The sequence below is a fragment of the Podarcis muralis genome, chromosome 9 (assembly GCF_964188315.1).
Source record: "Podarcis muralis chromosome 9, rPodMur119.hap1.1, whole genome shotgun sequence".
NCBI classification, from domain to species: Eukaryota; Metazoa; Chordata; class Lepidosauria; order Squamata; family Lacertidae; genus Podarcis; species Podarcis muralis.
This window is the reverse complement of record NC_135663.1, coordinates 79,249,445-79,273,131: the sequence shown is the minus strand read 5'-3', so window position 1 is coordinate 79,273,131 and position 23,687 is coordinate 79,249,445. Positions and strand designations below refer to the sequence as shown.

At 41.9% G+C, this 23,687-nt stretch overlaps 1 protein-coding gene across 7 annotated transcripts in view; it reads right to left on the bottom strand.

Annotated features, from left to right (window-relative positions):
* RAB28 (RAB28, member RAS oncogene family) overlaps positions 1-23,687 on the bottom strand; it is a 65,144-nt gene that overhangs the window by 25,473 nt on the left and 15,984 nt on the right. For 5 of the 7 annotated variants that reach the window (XM_077934529.1, XM_077934524.1, XM_077934525.1 and 2 more), the window contains 2 exons: positions 22,203-22,291; positions 17,759-17,888 (listed from right to left, as the gene is read on the bottom strand). The exons of 1 other annotated variant lie outside the window; for it this stretch is intronic. In XM_077934529.1, coding sequence (XP_077790655.1) covers positions 17,759-17,888; positions 22,203-22,232 — 160 coding nt within the window. In that variant the 5' untranslated portion in view covers positions 22,233-22,291. The remainder of the gene's footprint in view (positions 1-17,758; positions 17,889-22,202; positions 22,292-23,687) is intronic. One more of the 7 variants, XM_077934527.1, reaches the window with a different exon arrangement.

The following is a 23,687-nucleotide window of genomic DNA, read 5'->3' as shown; positions in this document are numbered from 1 at the left end:
TGAAGGCAGAATTATTCAGCTTGTAAGCGCTTCTATGAAAATGCAGCAACATATACAGTTCTATCAATGTTCAATCTCTAGCATTATTTTAGCACTGATATAATTTTGAACTCACAATGAAAAAATATTCAGAGCTCGTGAACTACTCAGAATATCTTATTTTTGAAATAAATAAATGGAAACATGCCACCCCCTTTGCACTGCTCCACGGCTCTGATGCTGTGACAGCACTTGCTTTTTGGCAAATAACAGAGTAATTACTTTAACAAGTGTGTAAAGACGATGGAAAGCCACTCGTGTAAGGTCAAACAAGAGGTTTATGAACTGTAGAAAAGCACAATTAATGCAAGAGGGCAGAAGGAGAGAAACATGTTTCACACTTTTATTGTGAAGAGCATGACTTTTGCACAGGAACTGCCAGAACAGATGTTCATAAATTTGGGCCTTAATCTAGAACACTTCCCGGTTTTACTTTTAAATTATATCTGCTGGTGTGTAGAAATTACACCTTGCTTTTTAATATAATTCTTCTGATTAGATTTTTTAATAAATACATTTATTACCTTAGTAGTGGTGCCAGCTGGTCAGTTGTGATTTACTGTCCAGGCCTGCTTTAATATAAAGTGGCTTTTGTGGCTTACCCATACAGATTACATTTTAAGCTTCAAGATATCACCATAAAGCAGCTGGAAAAAGTACTGGCTGTGCTCAGAAACCTGTATTATTGCCCAAGTGATCAACTTCCTGAGCATGCAGCTACTCAAACTCTCTGAAAATCTTTGGCTTGGCTTTGTTCTTATACTGGAAGTTAAGTTATAAACACCAAAGGAAGTCCACTGAGTCTGCAGTTATGCTTTCTATCAGGAAGACAGCTTAAGAAAATTATTAGTTTTCTAATGAGAAAACTACCTGGTCATTTAAAATTTCCGTTTACATCAAATATGTTTTTTATCACATCTGATTCCTTAAAATAAAATAAAATCTCTTTCTACCCAGGATGCTATTTCCAACAGTTGCCAGGCCCCAAAATTGATACTCCTTTTGGTATCATACCTAAGTTTCAAAATTCCTATAGGAATTGCAATATATACATGGAGACAAGGGGAAGGGCTTGTGCTGTAACTCTGCAAGAGCATAGAAAAGACGCTGAACGTTGTCCTTTGCCGTCCCTGTTGTCAGGGGAAATAAGTAAATACCCAGGTACCTTATTCAAAAACAAATCACCACTGACTTTTCATAAGTTCAATGATGGAACATTTCCCTAATAATTTCATATTTACTTTGCCATTGTGCAATTTCAGGCTTTACACCTAAAGAGGTTATATGGGAGAAAACCACATAAATATTAAGACATTTACCTACATGCACACCATGGAAAACAGGGTGTGCTAATCTATTGAGCGCAAAACCCTAACTAAATCTACACTTCACTCACAACTCCACCAAACTTTTATCGGCAAACCCACTAATGGGGACAAAAATGTTTTCTTCACACAAGCATACAAACTCTCAGTATGGCTTTGAAAATTACACCAACGTGGCTGAAAATCATGTCTGAAACAGAAGAATGGAGGCCAGTGTTGCCTGCAGCATTCCTGACCATCATTCAAGGCACCCCAGGGTGCCATGGCACCCACTGGCAGAGGAATGGGGGGGAGCGCACCGCCCCCAGCACCATCGGGGAGGGGGTACCATCGCGGCCGGCGGTCCTCCAGACACGCGCCGCCCCCCCACTGCACCGGGCACCACACCCCCACGGGTGGCACGCCACGCCCCCAGGATGTGCGCCGGCCATGCCCCCGCCTGCTCTCCGCCCCCAGCGCCGGAGCATGCAGCTTTGCCACTGATGGCACCCTGGTTGAAAATGACTGCTTTAAGTATTGTTTCACAGCAATAATAATAATAATAATAATAATAATAATAATAATAATAATAATTTATTATTTGTACCCCGCCCATCTGGCTGGGTTTCCCCAGCCACTCTGGGTGGCTTCCAACAAAGATGAAAGATACACTAAAATGTCACATATTAAAAACTTCCCTGAACTTCAGGGCTGCCTTAAGATGTCTTCTGAATGTCAGGTAGATGTTTATCGCTTTGACATCTGATGGGAGGGCGTTCCACAGGGCAGGTGCCACTACTGAGAAGGCCCTCTGCCTGGTTCCCTGTAACCTCACTTCTTGCAGAGAGGGAACCGCCAGAAGGCCCTCGGCGCTGGACCTCAGTGTCCGGGCAGAACGATGGGGGTGGAGACGCTCCTTCAGATATACTGGACCAAGTATTAATACTCCTCCTTTCCCTTCTGCTGCTGTCTTCTTTCTGTCTGAATTTAGCCTATAAACCTATGGCTGGGACCTCTCTTACTGCAGACACAGCAGGCACTGTGATTCTCCAGCAATTTGACTTCACACCCCCCCCCCCGAGGCGCACTCCATTGTCTCACGAGACAGACAAATGCCAAACCAACTCAGTTCAGTTTTTGAATACTTAAACAGGGCTAATAGGAATGTATAAGGTAAAGGTAAAGCTACCCCTGCCCGTACGGGCCAGTCTTGACCATAGGCGCCGACTCCATGGGGCTTGAGGGGGCCCGAGCCCCCTCAAAAATTTGTTTGGGGGGGCTCCGCCCCCCCAATAATCTCCGGCGCCCCTCCAGCAGAGCGCCATCGCCGCCCCTCCCCCAGCCCAAAATGCACAGGGAGGGGCGGGCTGCATGCCTCCTGCCCTCCCTCCCGAGCAAAAGCTCCACCCAATTTCCTTTGGAGCTGATTAATAGGCGCAGCACGCTCTCCCCTATTCGCTCACGAGGAGGCGGCGCCACTTTATTTGCATATTCATGAGCTTATTTATTATTCATGAGCTTTCCCGGGCCCCCCCCCCCAATATTTTTTATAAGTCCGCGTCCCTGGTCTTGACAGACTCTAGGGTTGTGCGCCCATCTCACTCAAGAGGCCGAGGGCCAGCGCTGTCCGCAGACACTTCCAGGTCACGTGGCCAGTGTGACGAAGCTGCATCTGGCGAGCCAACGCAGCACACGGAAATGCTGTTTACCTTCCCGCCAGTAAGCGGTCCCTATTTATCTACTTGCACCCGGGGGTGCTTTCGAACTGCTAGGTTGGCAGGCGCTGGGACCGAGCAACGGGAGCGCACGCCGCCACGGGGATTCGAACCGCCAACCTTTCGATCGGCAAGCCCTAGGCGCTGAGGCTTTTACCCACAGCGCCACCCGCGTCCCTATAGGAATGTATACAAAACCATAAATAATCCAGTTCTTTGTTCTTCTGTGTACTTCTTGGGGCATTTTAACTCCACCAAAAGACCCTAAACCTCTTAGTGTGCTGGACACAAATGTAGGTTCAGACACACCCTAAGGGGTGTGTTCTTTAGCTTATAATGGTTGTTTTCTCATCTCACTACCGCAGCTCATGGTAGCCCACTGCCTCCCTTCATGTTCCTTATTTCCTTTCTCCCAAGACTGCAGGTCAGTTTGTATCAGAGTTGGCAAAGATTACTCAAGCACTAATTTGCAGCTAATTTGTTAGGGGTCAGTTAGTATCCGAATTCAAGAAATGGGCTAACTTTGTTCCATGACGAGCAGAAAGGCAGTACCACTTTGCATGCTAGAAACAAGGAATGCAGAGTCCTCCATGAAAATTAAGCTAATGTTCTGAAAATATTACACAACAGATTTTACTTATTACTGATGAATTGTAATATGTTTCCCTGCTCTGTGTGTAAATTTTAATATGACCCAATGATGAACAATATATTTGTAGGTGCTTAATTATATTCCTTTTTATTGTAACTCAGTAACTGGTCAACTTATGTCTTACAAGGATGAGTCAACTGAGAAGAAAACTGGCAAGGTATGAGACACTGTAATATGAAATTAATGGATGATGATGATTAATTACATAAACTCATTATGTACAGAAGAAAGTACTAACCAAAATCAGCTTTTCATATATTAACTTATGAAGCTATGAGGTGCTCCCCTAAACACCATGTAGAAAAAGAACTAATGCTAGCTAGAAACAAGCACACTTCTGTAGAAAAATGAATATATCAAATTATTTAACTGGGGCCAGGACAAATTATGCTCAAGTCACCAGATTCTTAAACACCTTCCCCAGAGTTCTTTTGCCTCTTTTTAAACCTACATCAGCTTGTCATTCAAGAGAAGTAATGTTATGTCCAATACTGTCTTCTGTTTGTAACCATTAGGTTATTAGAAATGGAACAGAAGAACATTTCAATGATACAGTATAAGTATATGAATTCACTGATGAAACAGCTAAGTCCAGAACTACATGTTCAGCAACATACACAAGGATTCCAAACCCTGTATTTGCCCTTTTTACATAAACTGATGGTAGTGAACATTTTGCAGAGGAAAATGGTGGAGAGGAGGCAGCACTTAACCATTTTCTCAGCCGCCAGTCATTTTACCCACTTGAGTGGCAAGCACATTTCAAGATCTTGGCTGAGAGAAAAGCCGGGAGCAGGGGTGGTGGATGAATCAAGAGAGAAAGCAGTATATAGGAAAGCTCTTGCATACACAACCTCCACTGTGAAGTAATTCTTCCCCACATGCTGGTTTGTCAATAGGTACCCCTGCCGGTACGGGCCAGTCTTGCCAGACTCTAGGGTTGTGCGCTCATCTCACTCTAGAGGCCGGGGGCCAGCGCTGTCTGGAGACACTTCTGGGTCACGTGGCCAGCGTGACGAAGCTGCTCTGGCGATCCAGCACCAGCGCAGCACACGGAAACGCCGTTTACCTTCCCGCTATAAAGCGGTACCTATTTATCTACTTGCACTTAGGGGTGCTTTCGAATTGCTAGGTGGGCAGGAGCTGGGACCGAACGACGGGAGCTCACCCCGCCATGGGGATTCGAACCGCTGACCATGCGATCGGCAAGTCCTAGGCACTGAGGTTTTACCCACAGCGCCACCCGCATCCCGTTTGTCAATAACCTCTACGTTAACATTACTGTTAAAGTTGCATTCTGCTTATAAGCGTTGTGAATAACATATCAAATAGTTAAGCTAGAACATAAACAATTGTAAAAGGAGCATTAGAATATCCTTTTGTGAGGATTTGCTTTTCAGTATGTATTTTTTTTGTCCAAAGTAACAACACTGGGAAGTGTTATTAGTAGACTCTCTTGAGTAGATGGTCATCTCCCTCCTCTGCCTTGCTCCCCACCCAACACACACATGGCCATACCACCGGATCAGTAAACAAACATTATATTTAGTGAGTGTACAGATTAGATGAATTTGCAGCATAAGCAACAACACTGTACGCTGGCTGCAAAGTTTTATTACAGTTCCAAATTTGACTCACTTTTTAGTGAAAATAACAATTGTAAAAAAAAAAATACTTAATGGCATGTAGAAGTTTTGCAGAAATTCTTAAAGATATTTGTACTCCCCTTTTCAAACCCTGTGCAAAATGCCCTGTATTAATATCCTTCTTACAATCGAACATTAGTTACCCTCTATCATCAGCTTCCTTTGGTGAGGATATATTTCCACAGTAGCTAATGGAGACATTCCTACAAATCAATGTGCTGCAGTGATACAGAAATAAAAGCTCATTTCACTGTAATGATGCTTCCAGACTTCCCTCAAGTCAGGTGGTTACTTGCAGTTAATGATCTGTGACATGCCACACAAGTAGTCCTAAAAAGACTTATTATCCACTGCATGTGCAACAATATTTGCTTTATGGATGGCTAAATGAATGAAGACATTCAATGTAACTGTAAAAGTAAAAATCAAAAGAAAACTTACAAGTAACATGTTTTCTTTGAGTAAAAGAGCTGTGAACATTTTCCATTAATACTTAACCTTTTGCTGCAGCAGTGCAACCACATATAATGCTTGAATCCATAAAGCCAAATCACTGTGCAGGGTTAATGCCAATTATCCAAAACCGTGCTAAATGTGTTTTGCAAAAATGTAATTTTATGTCCAAGCTCAGCTGATAATAATTATAACTCTTATTTATGCCCTTGTTATAGGCAACAACTTTATAAAAAGGACTATAGAATATTTTCTTTTAATTGATGGATAACAATGAACCATTCTGTTTTAAAGCCAAGAATCATTAACCTAGCTACTGGAGAAACTAACATTTTTTTTCTTAAAGTAGTTGGTGCAGTTAGGCAACACAATATTATTCACAGTTGACTACCGAATGAGACATTCATGTGTTTTCTGATTTATTTCCTTTTCTATATTCCACTTCTGTCCACAGTAGATTAACGGCTTTCCATGGTACAAGCTCTTCATTTGTTGTAACATTACCAAATAAGAACAATGCTGCCAGAAAACATTTCTACTTAAACACAAAGGTAGAATCACCTATCTATTTTATTTATAAAAATATTAATATACTGCCGTATCAAAAATATATCACAGCGGTTTACAATATAAAAACATAAAGCCATACAGTAAAATAATAAAAAAGAAAGACAAATTAAAAGCAAAAGAATCAAAAACAAACATCAGTAGACCATTGTGGCGGATGTACTCTTACTGGCCTGCATAGGCCTGGTGAAATAAGAAAGTTTTCAACAGGCATTTAAAAACTGGCAGAGAAGGCACCAGCTGAATCTCAATTGTTAGGGTATTTCACAGGACTGGGAATATCTGGGAATATCATCCCAAACTCTGAAGCAAATTTGTTTCTTAGACTTATTGTTGCTGTTAAAAGCACAATGGGTTGCCTCCAACTAATTTATATTCAATAGACCCATTGAAATAAGCGGACCTAAGTTAGCCATGGGTCTAGTGTGAGAAAGGATCATATTGGAAACAGTCCAATCTACTGGGTAATTTTCCTGTACAAGCCCCATTAAAGTGAATGGGAACTGTACAAGAGATATTCAATGGAGCTTGCAAAGGAGAACTTTCTGTTGGATTGCGTCCTTCATAAACATACCAACACCACTATATGAATCCGATCATTCTATGAACATCATCATGCTTCATATCATGCTTTCTAAGGTTAGTTATCATTCAATGAAATATTTTATCAGCATTTCTACAGACCGTAAAAACTATATGGAAAATCCTGGTTTTCCAAAAAGGAGAGTTCCCTCATCCTGTTTTTAAAAATATAAAGTTATAAAATATATAAAGTTTTAATCTATATTTACCATTTGACCTTGTCATGCATTTCCCTTATTGCACCTCAAGGCCCCCCAAACCCACTCCCCAGAATAAAGACAAGATGACACAGTAATTAAGGTTAATGTTAGTGGGTGTAATTTAGGCCACAACTTTATTGATTACAGAATGTGAGCAATATTGGCTTAGGCATTGGCAAACAAGACTATATCTGACTTCCAGCCAGCTTTGCAGGAAGTCTGGTAAGGGTAAACCCCAAAGGGGGAGCCCTGCCGACATGAACCGACTCAAGCAGTCGGAGGAGGGCAAATGTTGTCCCTATTTTCAAAAAAGGGAAAAGAGAGGACCCAAATAATTATCGCCCAGTCAGTCTGACATCAATACCAGGGAATATTCTGGAGCAGATCATTAAGCAAACAGTCTGTGAGCACCTAGAAAGGAATGCTGTGATCACCAATAGTCAGCATGGATTTCTGAAAAATAAGTCGTGTCAGACTAACCTGATCTTGTTTTTTGACAGAATTACAAGCCTGGTAGATGAAGGGACCGCAGTGGATGTAGCCTACCTTGATTTCAGCAAGGCATTTGACAAGGTGCCCCATGATATTCTTGTAAAGAAGCTGGTAAAATGCGGTCTTGACTATGCTACCACTCAGTGGATTTGTAACTGGCTGACTGACTGAACCCAAAGGGTGCTCATCAATGGTTCCTCTTCATCCTGGAGAAGAGTGGCTAGTGGGGTGCCACAGGGTTCTGTCTTATTCAACATCTTTATCAACGACTTGGATGATGGACTCAAGGGCATCCTGATCAAATTTGCAGATGACACCAAACTGGGAGGGGCGGCTAACACCCCAGAGGACAGGATCACACTTCAAAACGACCTTGACAGATTAGAGAACTGGGCCAAAACAAACAAGATGAACTTTAACAGGGAGAAATGTAAAGTATTGCACTTGGGCAAAAAAAATGGGAGGACAAATACAAGATGGGGGACACCTGGCTTGAGAGCAGTACATGTGAAAAGGATCTAGGAGTCTTGGTTGACCACAAACTTGACATGAGCCAACAGTGTGACGCGGCAGCTAAAAAAGCCAATGCAATTCTGGGCTGCATCAATAGGAGTATAGCATCTAGATCAAGGGAAGTAATAGTGCCACTGTATTCTGCTCTGGTCAGACCTCACCTAGAGTACTGTGTCCAGTTCTGGGCACCACAGTTCAAGAAGGACACTGACAAACTGGAACGTGTCCAGAGGAGGGCAACCAAAATGTTCAAAGGCCTGGAAACGATGCCTTATGAGGAACGGCTAAGGGAGCTGGGCATGTTTAGCCTGGAGAAGAGGAGGTTAAGGGGTGATATGATAGCCATGTTCAAATATATAAAAGGATGTCACATAGAGGAGGGAGAAAGGTTGTTTTCTGCTGCTCCAGAGAAGCGGACACGGAGCAATGGATCCAAACTACAAGAAAGAAGATTCCACCTAAACATTAGGAAGAACTTCCTGACAGTAATAGCTGTTCAACAGTGGAATTTGCTGCCAAGGAGTGTGGTGGAGTCTCCGTCTTTGGAGGTCTTTAAGCAGAGGCTTGACAACCATATGTCAGGAGTGCTCTGATGGTGTTTCCTGCTTGGCAGTGGGTTGGACTCGATGTCCCTTGTGGTCTCTTCCAACTCTATGATTCTATGATTCTATAAGGCACCTAAATGCCAAAACTATAGGCAACTTCCTGATGTTAACAGGAAGTGCTTTCCAAATGGCATGTGCTGCTACACTAACCCTGGGAGCCCCCAGCACTCTGAAGATGGTCTCTCCTGAGGACTGAAGTGACTGCACAGGAGTATACAAGATAAGGCAGGGTTGCCAAACCAGCACCCGTGGGTGCCATAGCATCCGCTAAGGCTGCCTTGGTACACCCAGGGTGAACCGCCACCCTCAGATTCCTAGCTGTCATTTTAAAAAAGCAACTTTCTAGCACTTCTAGGACCTGTGATATGAGGCAACATGCATAGACACAATTCTTCTCAATTCTTGTGAGAAATTAGCCTGTTTAATCCTATATGTCAGGAGTGCTCTGATGGTGTTTCCTGCTTGGCAGGGGGTTGGACTCGATGACCCTTGTGGTCTCTTCCAACTCTATGATTCTATGATTCTAAGCATCCCCTGGGTTCCCTGGGGTTGTGACATGGCCCTAGCCCCTCCATGGGCTTCGGACAAGATCCAGATCCCCAGATTCCTTTAACGGAATACCTGGAGCATGGAGGGGCAGGTGATGGCCACACCTCCCCCCCCCCCGCCACAGCTATTCCAATGCCTAACCGCCAAAGTTGTGACAATTGCTGAGAGGTAGGCAAAAACCAAGTGGCCAATGCCAATCTGCCAAATGGAAAAATTCCTACCTGGCCACCATTTCAAAACAGGTGACCGAATGAAGTCCAAAGCAAGGCCAATAGCGAAACCCGAAAAAAAGGGTGAGAAGGCGGGAGAACCGCAGCGCAAGGCAAAAGGGAATGAAATGGCCTCGTGCCGAGGTTTAATTCGTCCCAGCCACGCCCCCCAAGCCTCCTGATTGGGTGCTTGGTGCTGTGACGTGGCCAGGACACCTCGCCGTGACGTTGTCCCACCCACGCCAAGGTGGGAGGAAGTGTGCCCGGGAGGCTAGAGCACAACACGCCTCCGCTGTGAGGCAGAAGGGACTTCTTCCCATCCAACCCAACTATTGCAGAACTAAAATAGTACCCTGGCTCACATGCATGCATGCATTCAACAAAAGCCTTCGCTTATACCTGGCTGTTAAACTGTAGTGTGTGTAGACATAAATGGGGGTTGAGTCATGGACAGTCCCCGGATTTACAAATCAGTCCCCATACCAAATCCATTGAAGTTGAACAGTGTCCCCAGATTCATTGAAAAAAATCTGGTAACCTTATCATAAATGAGCCCCTGTACCTAGTTTACTGACTGAGAGAATTTCATGGGGGGGGGGGTCTATTGGATTGTCTCAGGGTACACTCGCTTCCTTGCTACTATTGTTATTTATCATTCACTTACCTCTCCCTCTGGGCCCAAACAGCACTATCTCCCCAGAGGGGGAAGACAAGGTATGTGCAGCTTATTGCTCCTTCTCCTTCCCCCTCTCACTGCTCACTAGATGGAAGGTGCTCTCTGCAACAGTAGGTATATGAGCAGCGGAGCTAGGTGGACTTTAAATCTCAACCGGTCCCAACAAAGCCAATCCGTGACCCCAGATTCCAGCCAGTATACTGATGTTAAATTGCAAACTGGGAATTTGCGCTGGGACTTTAATTTGTGGAATGGAGCAGAAAATCAAATCCGATATCGGTTTTAAAGAACTCATTTGCAGATATTCAAAACATTATTGTATGATACATTTACACAGAAGTGTTATAGTTTTCTTCTTTTATAAAACAAGGGAATCTAAGCTGTATTTGAGGATATCCTAACCTATCGAAATCCAGTGTAGTGCTGTCTTATCCCACAGTGAAAAATTTCATTAGCACAAACAAAAAATAGAATTTACTATTTTTTGTAAATGCTATTTACTAAGCTTATTTGTGCAGAAATTAGTAAATTTTTACTGAGTACCTAGAAATAACTAAACTCTACAGTTTTAAGAGCAATTAAGTTATCCCAATAGAACAGGCAGCTCAATGCATTAACCTTATGAGTTACATTAAAATGTAACCTTTAAACTTCACACTACAACAGTACAACATTTCCTGCTCAGAGAAAGCACTCCAGCATCAATTAATCATCACTCAGTCGAATATACCATCAACATTTTTAATTAGCACTGATGCACTCTCTTTTCAGGCCCATCCATCACAATGGCTGTTTAAAAACCTGACTTATTGGACTCTGCTTAGGAAAGGATCTGGATAATATCTGTGAGAAAAGGTATCATTCTTCCATCCACCCTACAATGCTGACCGATAATTCCTACCCCTTCTACAAGTTGCTGATAACAACTGCCCTCAGGCTAACCAGCCAGCTGTAAATCAAGTAACAGCAGCTCCTATGCAGTCTGGGTTAATTTTAGGTCACAATTTATCCAGCAGGAATGTTGACTTGACACTTGCATGTTTTGCTTATAGATGTGATAAAGGGAAGAAACACTGATTGAGTTTGTCAGGATCAAGGAACCAATAGGGGAAAACCTTATGTAACAAAAATATTTTGCCATAGTAGTCAATGGTATTAAATAGAAATAGATTTCAAGCTGAAATTAGTATAACTTGTTCTTTTATTTTCTGAACTTGGGTTGGGATGGGGAGCCTGTATTGGAAGAAAGGAAAGTCCTTAAGATCAGTTCTAGGTACACTGGATAATGATGAGCAAGCTGCTACATCATCTTCTAAGTGCCATGGCAACATAATGATTGACTGCAATGCAATTAAAATATTTATGGGATTGATTCATTAGAACAACTTTCTGCAGCATTTCTAAGCACCATTTTTCCCCGCAATAATGGCTGACCACTTCGTATCAAGCAGTTAACCTCCAACAAGTGGATAGTGAAAAGAAAACTTTCAGAGCATAACGGAAGCTCAGTTGTCCAGTCAAAATCAATTTTCTATCTGACAGCATAGTAAGGAAACATCAACTTTTGAGGAAGTTCACTTCTTGCAAAGGGAATGAATGCAGCTAGTAGCGAATGCTATTAGCATGCCTTTTGGAAGTACACAAAAGGAGATGGGAACAAAATTCCAGTGACATGTAAAAAATATAAGTACTGTCCTTCTCGTGTTTTTAATACTGTTGTTGCATTTTTATTTAGTACTGTATGCCACCCTAGTAATTTATTTCAAGACTGAAATATAAAATAATCACATACCAGATGACATGTTTTTTGGGGGGTCTTTAGCAGGTAATTTGGGAAACTTACAGTGCAATTTACAGTGAAATCTACGGTATGTATGTCTGTTTAGAGGTAAGTCTCACTTAGTTCAATGGTACTTGCTCAGGTAAGGGTATATACTTACACACACTTTCTTGGGAGGAATCACAACTGAAACCAGTGGAACTTCCTTCCAAAGAAACACACATAGGATCAGGTTATTAATTTTTACACTTAGTCATTTTATTTTTTCCCATTGCACACAAGCCAAACAAATCAAAGTAAGGCAAAAGTTAAACATCCACTTTCAGCTCTCCATGTAACTCAGTTCAAGGTAAGTGGAGTGGGAGGGCAGGAGAGCCCCATACATTGCTCAATTAAATCCAGTAAATTGCTAGTGTAATACAGGCGGCAACCATTTTAGGTGTGTCCAATTGACATGCGATCACTGAGGCAGGGGTCCTTTTGAACCCAAAAGAAGGCAGAATGGGGCCAGGGCAGAATGGGGCGGTGCGCACTTATACGTGCTCCACCAACACATGCAGGAGCCAGGAACGGAACCCCATGCGAAATGGTCAGCATGTATATCAAAGGTTGCTGTATTCACAGCACAGATCTGGACAGCTGATTCCAAGATTACAGACTCCAGCATGTTGCTCTGCCAGAAATTTGATTCCTTGCATCTTAGTGATTAGCAGGTTTATTGCAGTTAAATGCTTTCATGGGCAAGTTTGGTTCATTGGATGCAGAGGAACTACAAAGGTAGCAAGCATAATAGACTAGGAAATAAAACAAGGTGAGAAACATGGATGGTAGGAATGGGAAAACAGCCTAATTATGGGACCTCAGAGTATACAGAAGACAATACAAAAGCAAAGGAAGAGAAGTCTATCTTTGTTCTGAAGGAACCATTTCATTTAAGCCTTAAAATGCTGTATTCATACAAAATCAGAAAATGATAAAATTGTAAAGTTGGAAGGGATCTTGAGGGATCTAGTCCAACCCTTTCAATGCAGGAATCTCTACTAAAGTATGCATGACAGATGACCATCCAACCTTTTCCTAAAAACCTCGATTGAAGGAGAGTCTATTCCAAGAGAGCCCGTTCCACTGCTGAACAGCTCTTACGGTCACAAAGTTCTTCCTGATGTTTACTCAGAATCTTCTTTATTGTAACTTGAAACCATTGGTTCGAGTCTAACCCTTCAGAGATTTCTCCAGCAAGAGAAAACACGCTTGCTCAATCTTCCATGTGACAACCCTGTAGATATTTGAAGATGGCTCTGATATCTCCTCCCAGTCTCATCCAGGCTAAACATATTAACATGACTAAATGCCATATCAAGCATGAGCCTCAAGCTTTTACATTAAAGTGGTACCTCGGGTTACAGACACTTCAGGTTACAGACTCCGCTAACCCAGAAATAGTACCTCGGGTTAAGAACTTTGCTTCAGGATGAGAACAGAAATCGCACAGCGGTGGCACGGCAGCAGCGGGAGGCCCCATTAGCTAAAGTGGTACCTCAGGATAAGAACAGTTTCAGGTTAAGAACGGACCTCCGAAATGAATTAAGTACCACTGTATCTCCTTCCCTTCTCCTGGCACAGCTGCAAGGTGTTCAGAAAATTCCACTTTGTTTTGATTAAACACAGTTTAGCATTGCATCCCAAACCTAAATCAAGCCAGGTTCAAAAAGCATTCTTTAGGAAACAATTATGAAGACTAACCAGCATTTACCTATTTTCAGATGTACCTTTATAATAATATATAATAATTTATTATTTATACCCAGCCCATCTGGCTGAGTTTCCCCAACCACTCTGGGCGGCTTCTAATCAAGTGTTAAAAACAATACAGCGTTAAATATTAAAAACTTCCCTAAACAGGGCTGCCTTCAATGAGAAGATAGCTGCTTATTTCCTTCACATCTGAAGGGAGGGCATTCCACAGGGCGGGCGCCACTACCGAGAAGGCCCTCCTTCTGGTTCCCTGTAACCTCACTTCTCGCAATGAGGGAACCGCCAGAAGGCCCTCGGCGCTGGATCTCAGTGTCCAGGCTGAACGATGGGAGTGGAGACGCTCCTTCAGGTATACAGGACCGAGGCCATTTAGGGCTTTAAAGGACAGCACCAACACTTTGAATTGTGCTAGGAAACGTACTGGGAGCCAATGCAGATCTCTCAGGACCGGTGTTATGTGGTCCCAGCGGCCACTCCCAGTCACCAGTCTAGCTGCCGCATTCTGGATTAATTGCAGTTTCCAGGTCACCTTCAAAGGTAGCCCCACATAGATCGCATTGCAGTAGTCCAAGCGGGAGATAACTAGAGCATGCACCACTCTGGCAAGACAGTCCGCAGGCAGGTAGGGTCTCAGCCTGCGTACCCGATGGAGCTGGTAGACAGCCGCCCTGGACACAGTATTAACCTGCACCTCCATGGACAGCTGTGAGTCCAAAATGACTCCCAGGCTGCGCACCTGGTCCTTCAGGGGCACAGTTACCCCATTCAGGACCAGGGAGTCCTCCACACCTGCCCGCCTCCTGTCCCCCAAAAACAGTACTTCTGTCTTGTCAGGATTCAATCTGTTAGCCGCCATCCATCCTCCAACCGCCTCCAGGCACTCACACAGGACCTTCACCGCCTTCACTGGTTCTGATTTAAAAGAGAGGTAGAGCTGGGTATCATCTGCATACTGATGAACACCCAGCCCAAACCCCCTGATGATCTCTCCCAGCAGCTTTAAGCTATAGTTAGTAAAATAATGGAAGCAAGACCTTCCCAATTCCTCTTCGCAGTAGTACCAGATGAGCAGAGGGTAGTACAAGTAGCACAGAGCAAGAGAAGCCCAGGTTCATATAGCTTGAACTTCATAATTTTAAATCAGTACTTGATTTGTTAAGCAAATAATGTAACGCCTGTGCTGCTTCATGTTTCCTCCCTTATAGTTGCTTTCAACCACTTGTCTTTTGTCTCTATCTGCTTTAAGTTCATGTGAGTTATAACCACTTTAACTATTAGCTTTCATCCCTCTCCTCTTTAAGTCTTATGTATTTTATTTATTTGCATGTTTGTAACTTATGCTGGTCTGCGACCATAATAAAGTTTGATCACAATGATGTTAAGCAAATTTAATATTGCCAAGTTGTTATTTACATCCCTTCTAAAACTACTCTATATCCTAAGGTCAGAAATTGAAATAATACCCTACTGGGGTTTTAGGTGTATTCCCATTTTTACAGTTCAATTATGTCAGAATCACAGCTATCCACAGAAGTTGCAAGAACTGAAAGTCCACAACAAGATTGGTATAAATACTTTCCGTCCCCCTTAAACATTTAAAATCATGACAGGCCATCAAGTATGTGCTGTGTCTGTACAGAACAGTTACCCAGTACTCTTGAGATTTATTAGTTCTTATTTCCAGGACAGTGGACTACTTGGTTTTGGTACTAAGATTTCTATAAGCAGAAAAGAAGAAACAGATTCTAATTAAAGAAAACACACAGTCACCACAAGGAAAAATGTTACCATTGAGTGATGTGTAAAATTAACAGAACAAACTCTACATAGTGAAAGTCACATTCATGCAAATTTGTAGGAAGCTTTTTCAAGTGCTTTGATAACAGTAGGAAACAAAAGGCACGAAGTATAGCATTTGAAAGCCCTTGAACAAGACTTCACACAGGGAACAGAACTATAAACATATTAATAATATTCACTTATTTCAAATAACTAAGTTAGGAAAATCAAAAGCTGCCTTTATACATTTGCACCATGCAGCAGTTAGGAGGGACTGTGATGGCTGGGCATTCTGCCTTTTCTGTAGCCTCACTCCAATCGTTTGTGGAATTTGGAGGGGAAAGAAAACCTAAACAAACATTACTTTCTAAAAAGTTTCCAGTGATAAATGCAGACAGTGCGCATCTTCCAGTCTGTAAATGTAACGATTTGTTAGCGTTGGCATTTCAGCCAACTTACAAATGAAATACTATAAAATTGACCACTTATTATTTGACTATAATCACACATTGCCAAGTATTCTATGAAAGCAAGAATGTCACTGTGTCCGTGACAGCTTACTTTTGTATTGCGCTATGGTGTCAAGGGCAGGAACGATGGAGGGCTGCTTGTTCCTCAGCACTGAGGCTGTCAAGAGGAAACCTTAACAGCAAAGCAAAGCTTCTCTTACTGGCTACCTGCTACAACTGCAGGAATCTTCAAAGAGCTACAGGAATACAAGTGGTCAATGGCATGGCAAAGGTTATGGCTCAGAATTCCTTCTTGTACATGATCTAACCATCTGCTCTGTAAGGCTCCTGTGAAGGGCTGGACTGCAATCTAGAAAACACCCACTGAAATAACTGAAGGGACTGAATTAAGCCTCAGTGTTGCCTTCTGCTTTCATTTCATTATCCACACTTTATTTATTTATACTGCATTTGTATTTATTGAGCCTAGAGTTTCAGGATAAAAACCAAACAGATTTTTCCCCCATGAATGATTCACATTTGTTATGCCGTTATAGTATGTTACATAACACTTATTGTGCTCTTTACTTGGCTGCTCTTCAATCTGCTAAATTATTCTGTTGCAGGTGGCCAGTTACTGAATATTTTTTCTACTGTGTTGAGCAGTACTCTAGAATCTACTGTAATTAACAGTGACATAGAAAAATTTACAATACACAGTAGTACCTTGGTTTTTGAACTTAATTCATTCTGGAAGTCCGTTCGACACCCAGAACCATTTGAAAACCAAGGCTTCCTTGAGCTTTCTGCACTCAATCGGAAGACGTGGAAGACATGCTAGACATTCGGCTTCCAAAAAACCTTCGCAAACCAGAACACTCACTTCCAGGTTTGCGGCGTTTGGGTGCTGATTTGTTCAGAAGCCAAGCTGTTTGACACCAAGGTACTACTGTATATTGTGACACATGAAATTACTTTGTTTCTGCAATGAGCCAATTGTCATATCTGTAGAGTAAAAAAAACGTTTTTCTGTTGTTCTCATAAAATTGTTACTTTAAAATATATGACCAATAGTTGACTAGTCAATTGACCAAACCTTGTTTGATAAGGGCAATACCAAACCTTAGGATTTGCTAAAATGATTCGAGGGGAAATTAGGCTCCTGACAGTGTTCTTGTGACTTAACGCATAGCTCTTGCCCCATCATTCTATCCTTGCCCCCATGACACTAAATTGCCTCTATGTTGTTAAGCTCCTCATGGTAGTGGCTTGTTTGTTTGTTTGTTTGTTTGTTTGTTTGTTTTCCTTATTATTATAGTCATCTCTCAAAAGATTATTATTTTTATTATTAGGAATTAAGGCTATGTTTTGTTTATTGAGCACAGTTTAAGAAAAAGAAGATGAATAATGCAACCATTTTGTATAAGAAAAATAAGGAAAACATACTGGCAACATTTCCCAAGTTTTATGGGTAATGTCATGCTGCTAATCACTGAAGCAGGTTATTTCCATGAAGTGATAACCCCCAGCAGACTAAACATTGTGATTGCTGTCACAACATAGCACCCCCATTTGGTCTAATGCATGAAATATTACATTCTACTGGCCAGAGCCTGCCAAAATCAATGAACAATGGTGCCAGTAAAATAGAAGGGACCACACATGTACCAATGTCTGCAACGTTGAGGCTCACATAGTTGTACTGCAGATCTGTGCATATGTATTATACTGCTGACCTGCATCTTAGCTCAATCACCAAAACATTCCAGCTAAACAACAGTTCAACAACTTACTTTTATTGCCTACGAGAGCCACATGTGGCTGAGTTTCTGACTCTTCGTTGACCTTCTTTACAACATTATACCAATCTTCTACATTTTCAAAGCTCTGTTGGTTGGTGATATCATACACCAGGAGGACAGCCTGAGAAGCAAAATATATATATAAAGCACAGTATGTTAAGATGTCTAAATTTATATTTTAAAAAATCTATCTTTATGAGAACTTAGAAATGAGACAGGCTGAACACTTACTCAATGTTAATTCATACAAGCTCCCCACCACCAGCATTAAAATGACACATACACAGAAAATGTTCTAAAATGCAATGTTCTAGATAAAAGACAGCTCTTGAAAAAATAAGAGGTTCCTTTATTTTAAGGGTTATGTTGCACTCCTAATCATACTAGCTGAAACTGCACTGAAGCAAAGTAATTGACAAACGAGGAAGAATAACTGAGGTGTCTACACTGAGATCCTCATTTGGGAGGCAAGTCTACTCCGGTGGTTTCTGAAATTCATAGCCAGCCACTTTGGACAATACATGGCTCATCATTCCATGGCTAGGGAGTTCTAGTGTTTCAAAGCACCTCATGTTGTAGAACGGTACATCAAATCCTGAGGAATACAGTGGTGCCCCGCAAGACGAAATTAATTCGTTCCGCAAGTTTTGTCGTCTAGCGAATTTTTCGTCTTGCGAATTATTATTTAGACAAAGGAAACAAAGTCGCGAGACGTTTTCGCCTTGCGAAGCAAGCCCATAGGGAAATTTGTCCTGCGAGGCAACTCGAAAACGGAAAAACCTTTCGTCTAGCGAGTTTTTTGTCTTGCGAGGCATTCGTCTTGCGAGGTACCACTGTAAACATGCCATGCAAGCCTCCAAGGTTGTCACAACATCTACCCATATCCACAGGGTCTTGGAAATTTTTGTCTATGGATTTCAGTGTAGATTTGCCACCCTGAAAGTATCACACTACCACTTTAGTAATATGGACCTCTTCAGCAAGATGGCTCACTTTTTGCCACATCCAGGGCTTCCAGCAGCCAAGGAGGATGCCCAGCCGCTTGTGCAACACATGTTATGCCTCCATGGGCTCCATGTAGGGAATATATTGGAGAGGTGACCTTAATTCACAGCCCATTTATAGCAACCCCTTTTGCAACTTTTGGGTATCAAGCTCAAGTAGCCTTCCTCCCATCATCCACAGATGATGGTCAGACAGAACAGACCCAACACAATACTGAAATATCTGCACTGCTGTATAAATTTTCAACAAGATGACTGGATCACAATGCTTCCCCTTAAAGAGTCCCCCCCCCTCCACCCAGCAGTCCCTTTCCCCCCCATCAACTATGGAAACCATCCACAAGCCTCTGACTGACCCTGCCCCCCTCTCTGATCCCCACCACAAAATACTTTGTCCAAGACCTTCCAACTATGCATCAACTCCTTCAAGAGCACCTGGGGTGGGCTAAAACTGCATCCAAAGAAATTGCAAGTAAACATTGCCCAGAGGACACCAAACTCAAAGTACAACTATTCACTCATCATCTTCCCTCAAAATGGATGCTCATCATCTAGGACCTTTCCAAACTGAAGCACAGATCAACACCATGGCATTTCAGGATCATTTCCTGTCTATGTGGATGCCCCCAGCGTTCACTCCTTATCCCCCTCTGCACCCAAGCATCCTTGGGTGGCATCTTGGAGATACCCCCTCCGCTGGTAATGGTGGAAGAAGAAGGGGAATATGAAATGACTCAGATTTTAGACTCTCATCACCATGTTAGTCTGCTGCAGTGTCTATCAGACTGGAAGGGCTATGGACTAGACAAACACTCCTGGAAGGGTGTCATAGATGTACCCACCTCTGAGCTGGTACACCACTTTCACAGGCACTACCCCATGAAGCCAGATCCAAAGACCAAGAAAGGGGGGCATCATCGGAGGGGAGATGATGTAACAAGTCCTGAGGTCACATTGTGCAGTGGCAGGCTGAGATGAAGGAGGATGGAGAACAGGAGGGTGACATTGGGAGACAGGGCTGAGACTAAGGAACAGAGGTTGAAGCAGACAGATTCACCCCCCTCCCAGGATGTGGCTGTCTTGACTGAGGAAGCAGTCCTGCCATTCCACCACACACACACACACAACCCAACCGGGAAAGGAGTACAGCAATGGAATCCAGGGAGGGTGTTAGTCCACCACTAGGTGTTAAAAAACCAGGGTCAGAAGGAGAGGGCACAGCCTGTTTGCCCAGGGGCTGGCAGTGCTCCCAACACTGGGAACAGGCGCATCCTCCTTGATGCAATGAGCATCTGCACACTTGGCAGTCTCATGAGTAAGCATGCCTTGCCCTATATTTGGAAACTTGGCAGATGAGCTTGCCAACCTGCTAGGGCAACTCCGTTGCTTCTGTGCTGTTCTGAACTCCTTGCCCTGACCTTGGACTTCTTAAATTTGGATTGCTACTCCCAGCCCATGTAGCCTCATCTTTCCTGTCATTTAGCCTGAGTGTAGTGGCTACTGTGACTCATTACTTGCTGCTGAGCATATAAGTTCTTCTTCTTCTTCACTGTCATCGGCAGGACAGCACCTAGTGCCCATCACCCTCAAGTTTGCAGCGTCTTAATTATGAATCTCTAACCTTGAAATTATGATAGAGTGAAATTGACAATATAAAAGTTCAGACAATGGTTTATTTGTTCTAGCAACAGACTGAATCAGTCATGCCCATTAAAACAGATACAGGGAAGATGTCAGAGGGATATGATAAAAATTTTCTGGGCTAAGGTATAAAAAATAAAGTCTAAATAAAGTTTGCAGTCTTATTTAAACTTAACCTAGAATATGGATGTCCACAAAGTTACCAGCATTCTGGGTATCAAATTTATTTCCACAGCTATATTTTTGTAATTCAAGTGCAACTTCTGCTGTAGAGCACAGCATTGAAATTTAATGAAGCAAATCTGAAATCAAAAGAAATTGAGGAAGAAAAGAGGTTATCTGATAAGTTAAAATGGTGATAGAATTAGTGTAGTGCCTAAATATGAATAAGGATGTCTAAGGCTCAAATTGTGCCTATTATAGTTAATTCAGCAGATGGTCTCATGCAAACTATTGCTTTTTAGCCTCAGTCTCTCATCTGCAATAGGAAGATACTAAATAATGACCTACCTGACCAGATTGCTCTAAGGGATACTAAAATAATTTATATTAGGTGGTTTGAACACTCAAAATACTTCATATATCAAAGCTAACTATATACATTTATTTGGAAGAAATACCTCGAGAACAGATGGGCACTATTTCCATGGACTGGCTGCATGGGAAAGATATTTTCTAGTATTTCACATCCCCAATTGCTTTTAATTTTGTGTATATAATTTGCAGCCATATCGTGAAGTTACCATATTATTGAGAGTTTAAATTTAATCTCATTTTATAGTGCTTCCTCGCCTTATGTAGGAAAACATGATGTGGCTCAAGAGATGCAGCAAGGTTGACTCAGGTTTGGGTAAGCTGCAATAAACATCTGTTAACTTCATTTCTGAAAATGACTAGCTTTAAAATTTAACAAGTTGGCCCATTTTTCTTCCACTAATGTGCAATTTCCAGCCTCTTCAATTAACAATTCCTCCTCTATATTTACACATTGCCACACACCCCATTTCATCTGGGCCTCAACCACCTATTTTTCTCTTTATTCAGGGAGAAAACAAAACAAAAATAGGTTCATCACAAATAAAAATGGGCTGTGGGTTTGGGTAAGTTTTATTGTACATATTTATAAATCAAGCTGTCCAAAAAGCAGTACTATAAAAAAATCAAGTGTTCTTTTGTAGTTTACTAACAACAGAGGGTGCACTGTCTCAAATGCTTCTTATTCTAAACCGAAAAGAATGTATGTAGCATTACTGATAATTTAAAAATTTGCCTACTTGTAAAGCACAGTTCATTTTCACTGCTCTGCAAAAACATTTAGCTACCTAGTTGCCTTCTTTTGTTTGCCCTCCTAGAACCTCAGCTGGCTGAATGAATTTAATAGCATAGGATTGCTCTTAATTTCCTCCTTCTACCTTTGCTCCCCAGGAAGCATCTGCACTCAAAACAGCCACTATGCCTATTTAGATATCCATGGGGATATCTAAATAACCTTGACGAAAACTGCTATTTTCAACTTAAGCCACAATGCAGGGCCATGAACATCTGTTTCGGAAAGCTGTTAGGGATATACAAACTAGCACCTTTCGTTCATAAAAGGAAATACTGTTCAAGCAATCCTGTGCTAAAAAAATTCAGTCTACAAAACCAATGTTCAAAACAGTTTCACTTAAGCAGATGTTTACATTTTACTAGCGTCTTAAAATTCTACTGCAAACTATCATTTTTACAGTAAGGTCCTAGAGAAGCCAACAATAAGTAACCACAGTAACTTATAATTTTTTAAACCATACCTGTGCGCCATAGACATATTTATCCAACATCTTGCCTCCTATTGTTTGGCCTCCTATATCCCATACTTGAAGAGTAACATTTACATTTCCTGCAAGAAGGGGGAAAAATAACTGATGTATTTGACATAGCTGGTTTACAGAAATCAGATATAAATAATCTTTACAACAGAATATTGAAGCAGCAACACCATGTGTTCCACCTTTGTCAGATGTGCTGGTTGCTGATGTATCTGTCTTGTATAAAAGAAATGAACAGTAGGCTTTGCCACTGCCTACACCAAACCATGCCCTGCATTTGACCAGGATCCAGAGCGCAATGCAACATCTAAAGGAGCTTTAATCATGTTTTTCCCAAACTGCACCACCACCACCCATATCACATTGGCAAATAGTTTTAAAAAAACAAAAATCAATCAAACAAACTGAACAGTCATGTCAAATGTTGATTCTTCTCTTGATTTTTTCCTTAATAATATTTTTCTGGATGCTTTATGAAAACCATGATTGGTTTGCTTATTTACATCATTTTAACTAATGCAAGTCTGTTAAAGTGGCAATATGATAAGACATGGTCTGCTGTGCACAAAAAACAAATTCAAGGATCACACGGGACCCAGACAGCATATGTGCGGGGTGTGTGTGTGTGTGTGTGTGTGTGTGTCCATGATAAACACACAGCATGGTTAGGATCCAAGAGCTATTAAATAATGCCCAATGGCTTGCACAAACCCACTGGGGATTTCTGACAGCAACTCTCACTACCACGCCTCCATTGCAAACAGCTCCGCCCCCCAATTTACTTGCTATGTTACCAGGAGGGGCTGGTGTTCAAGGAATGCAAAATTTAAACCTCACTTTGGTGCATAAAACTAGGCAGTAATAATTGTTTTATTATTTATACTTCACCCATCTGGCTGTGTTTCCCCAGCTACTCTGGAAGGCTTACAGCATACAGTATATCTCAACATAATAAAACATCCAACATTAAAAATGTCCCAATACAAGGATGCCTTCAGATGTCTTCTAAAAGTTATGTAGTTTTTTATCTCCTTGACATCTGAAGGGAGGGTGTTCCACAGGGAGGGCGCCACCACCAAAAAGGCCCTCTGCCTACTCGGTCCTGGCAACAAGTTGAGCACAACGAAATTTTGTGCACATTATTTTCCAAACAGTTTGTACCTGTCAACATCACATCATTCATTATTTGTGAGTGCTCAGTAGCAGCCATTTTACACTTATTTGTACTAATAATCTGACAAATTTTCTTGTGGGCAATTTTCCCCCTAATTCAGCTGAGAAGACATGAATGGTGTGCAAAGCTATATTTTCACTTTTCTCTGTTGCACTTCCCACAGTAACAGCCATGTCATTTTTAAAATTGCAGAGCAGCTCTTCTGTTTGGAAGAGCAAATAACTGCAGAGAAATTGAAAGTAAAGCTTTGGCTGACCTTGCTCACAAATGAATAGTTATACAATGGATCCTGG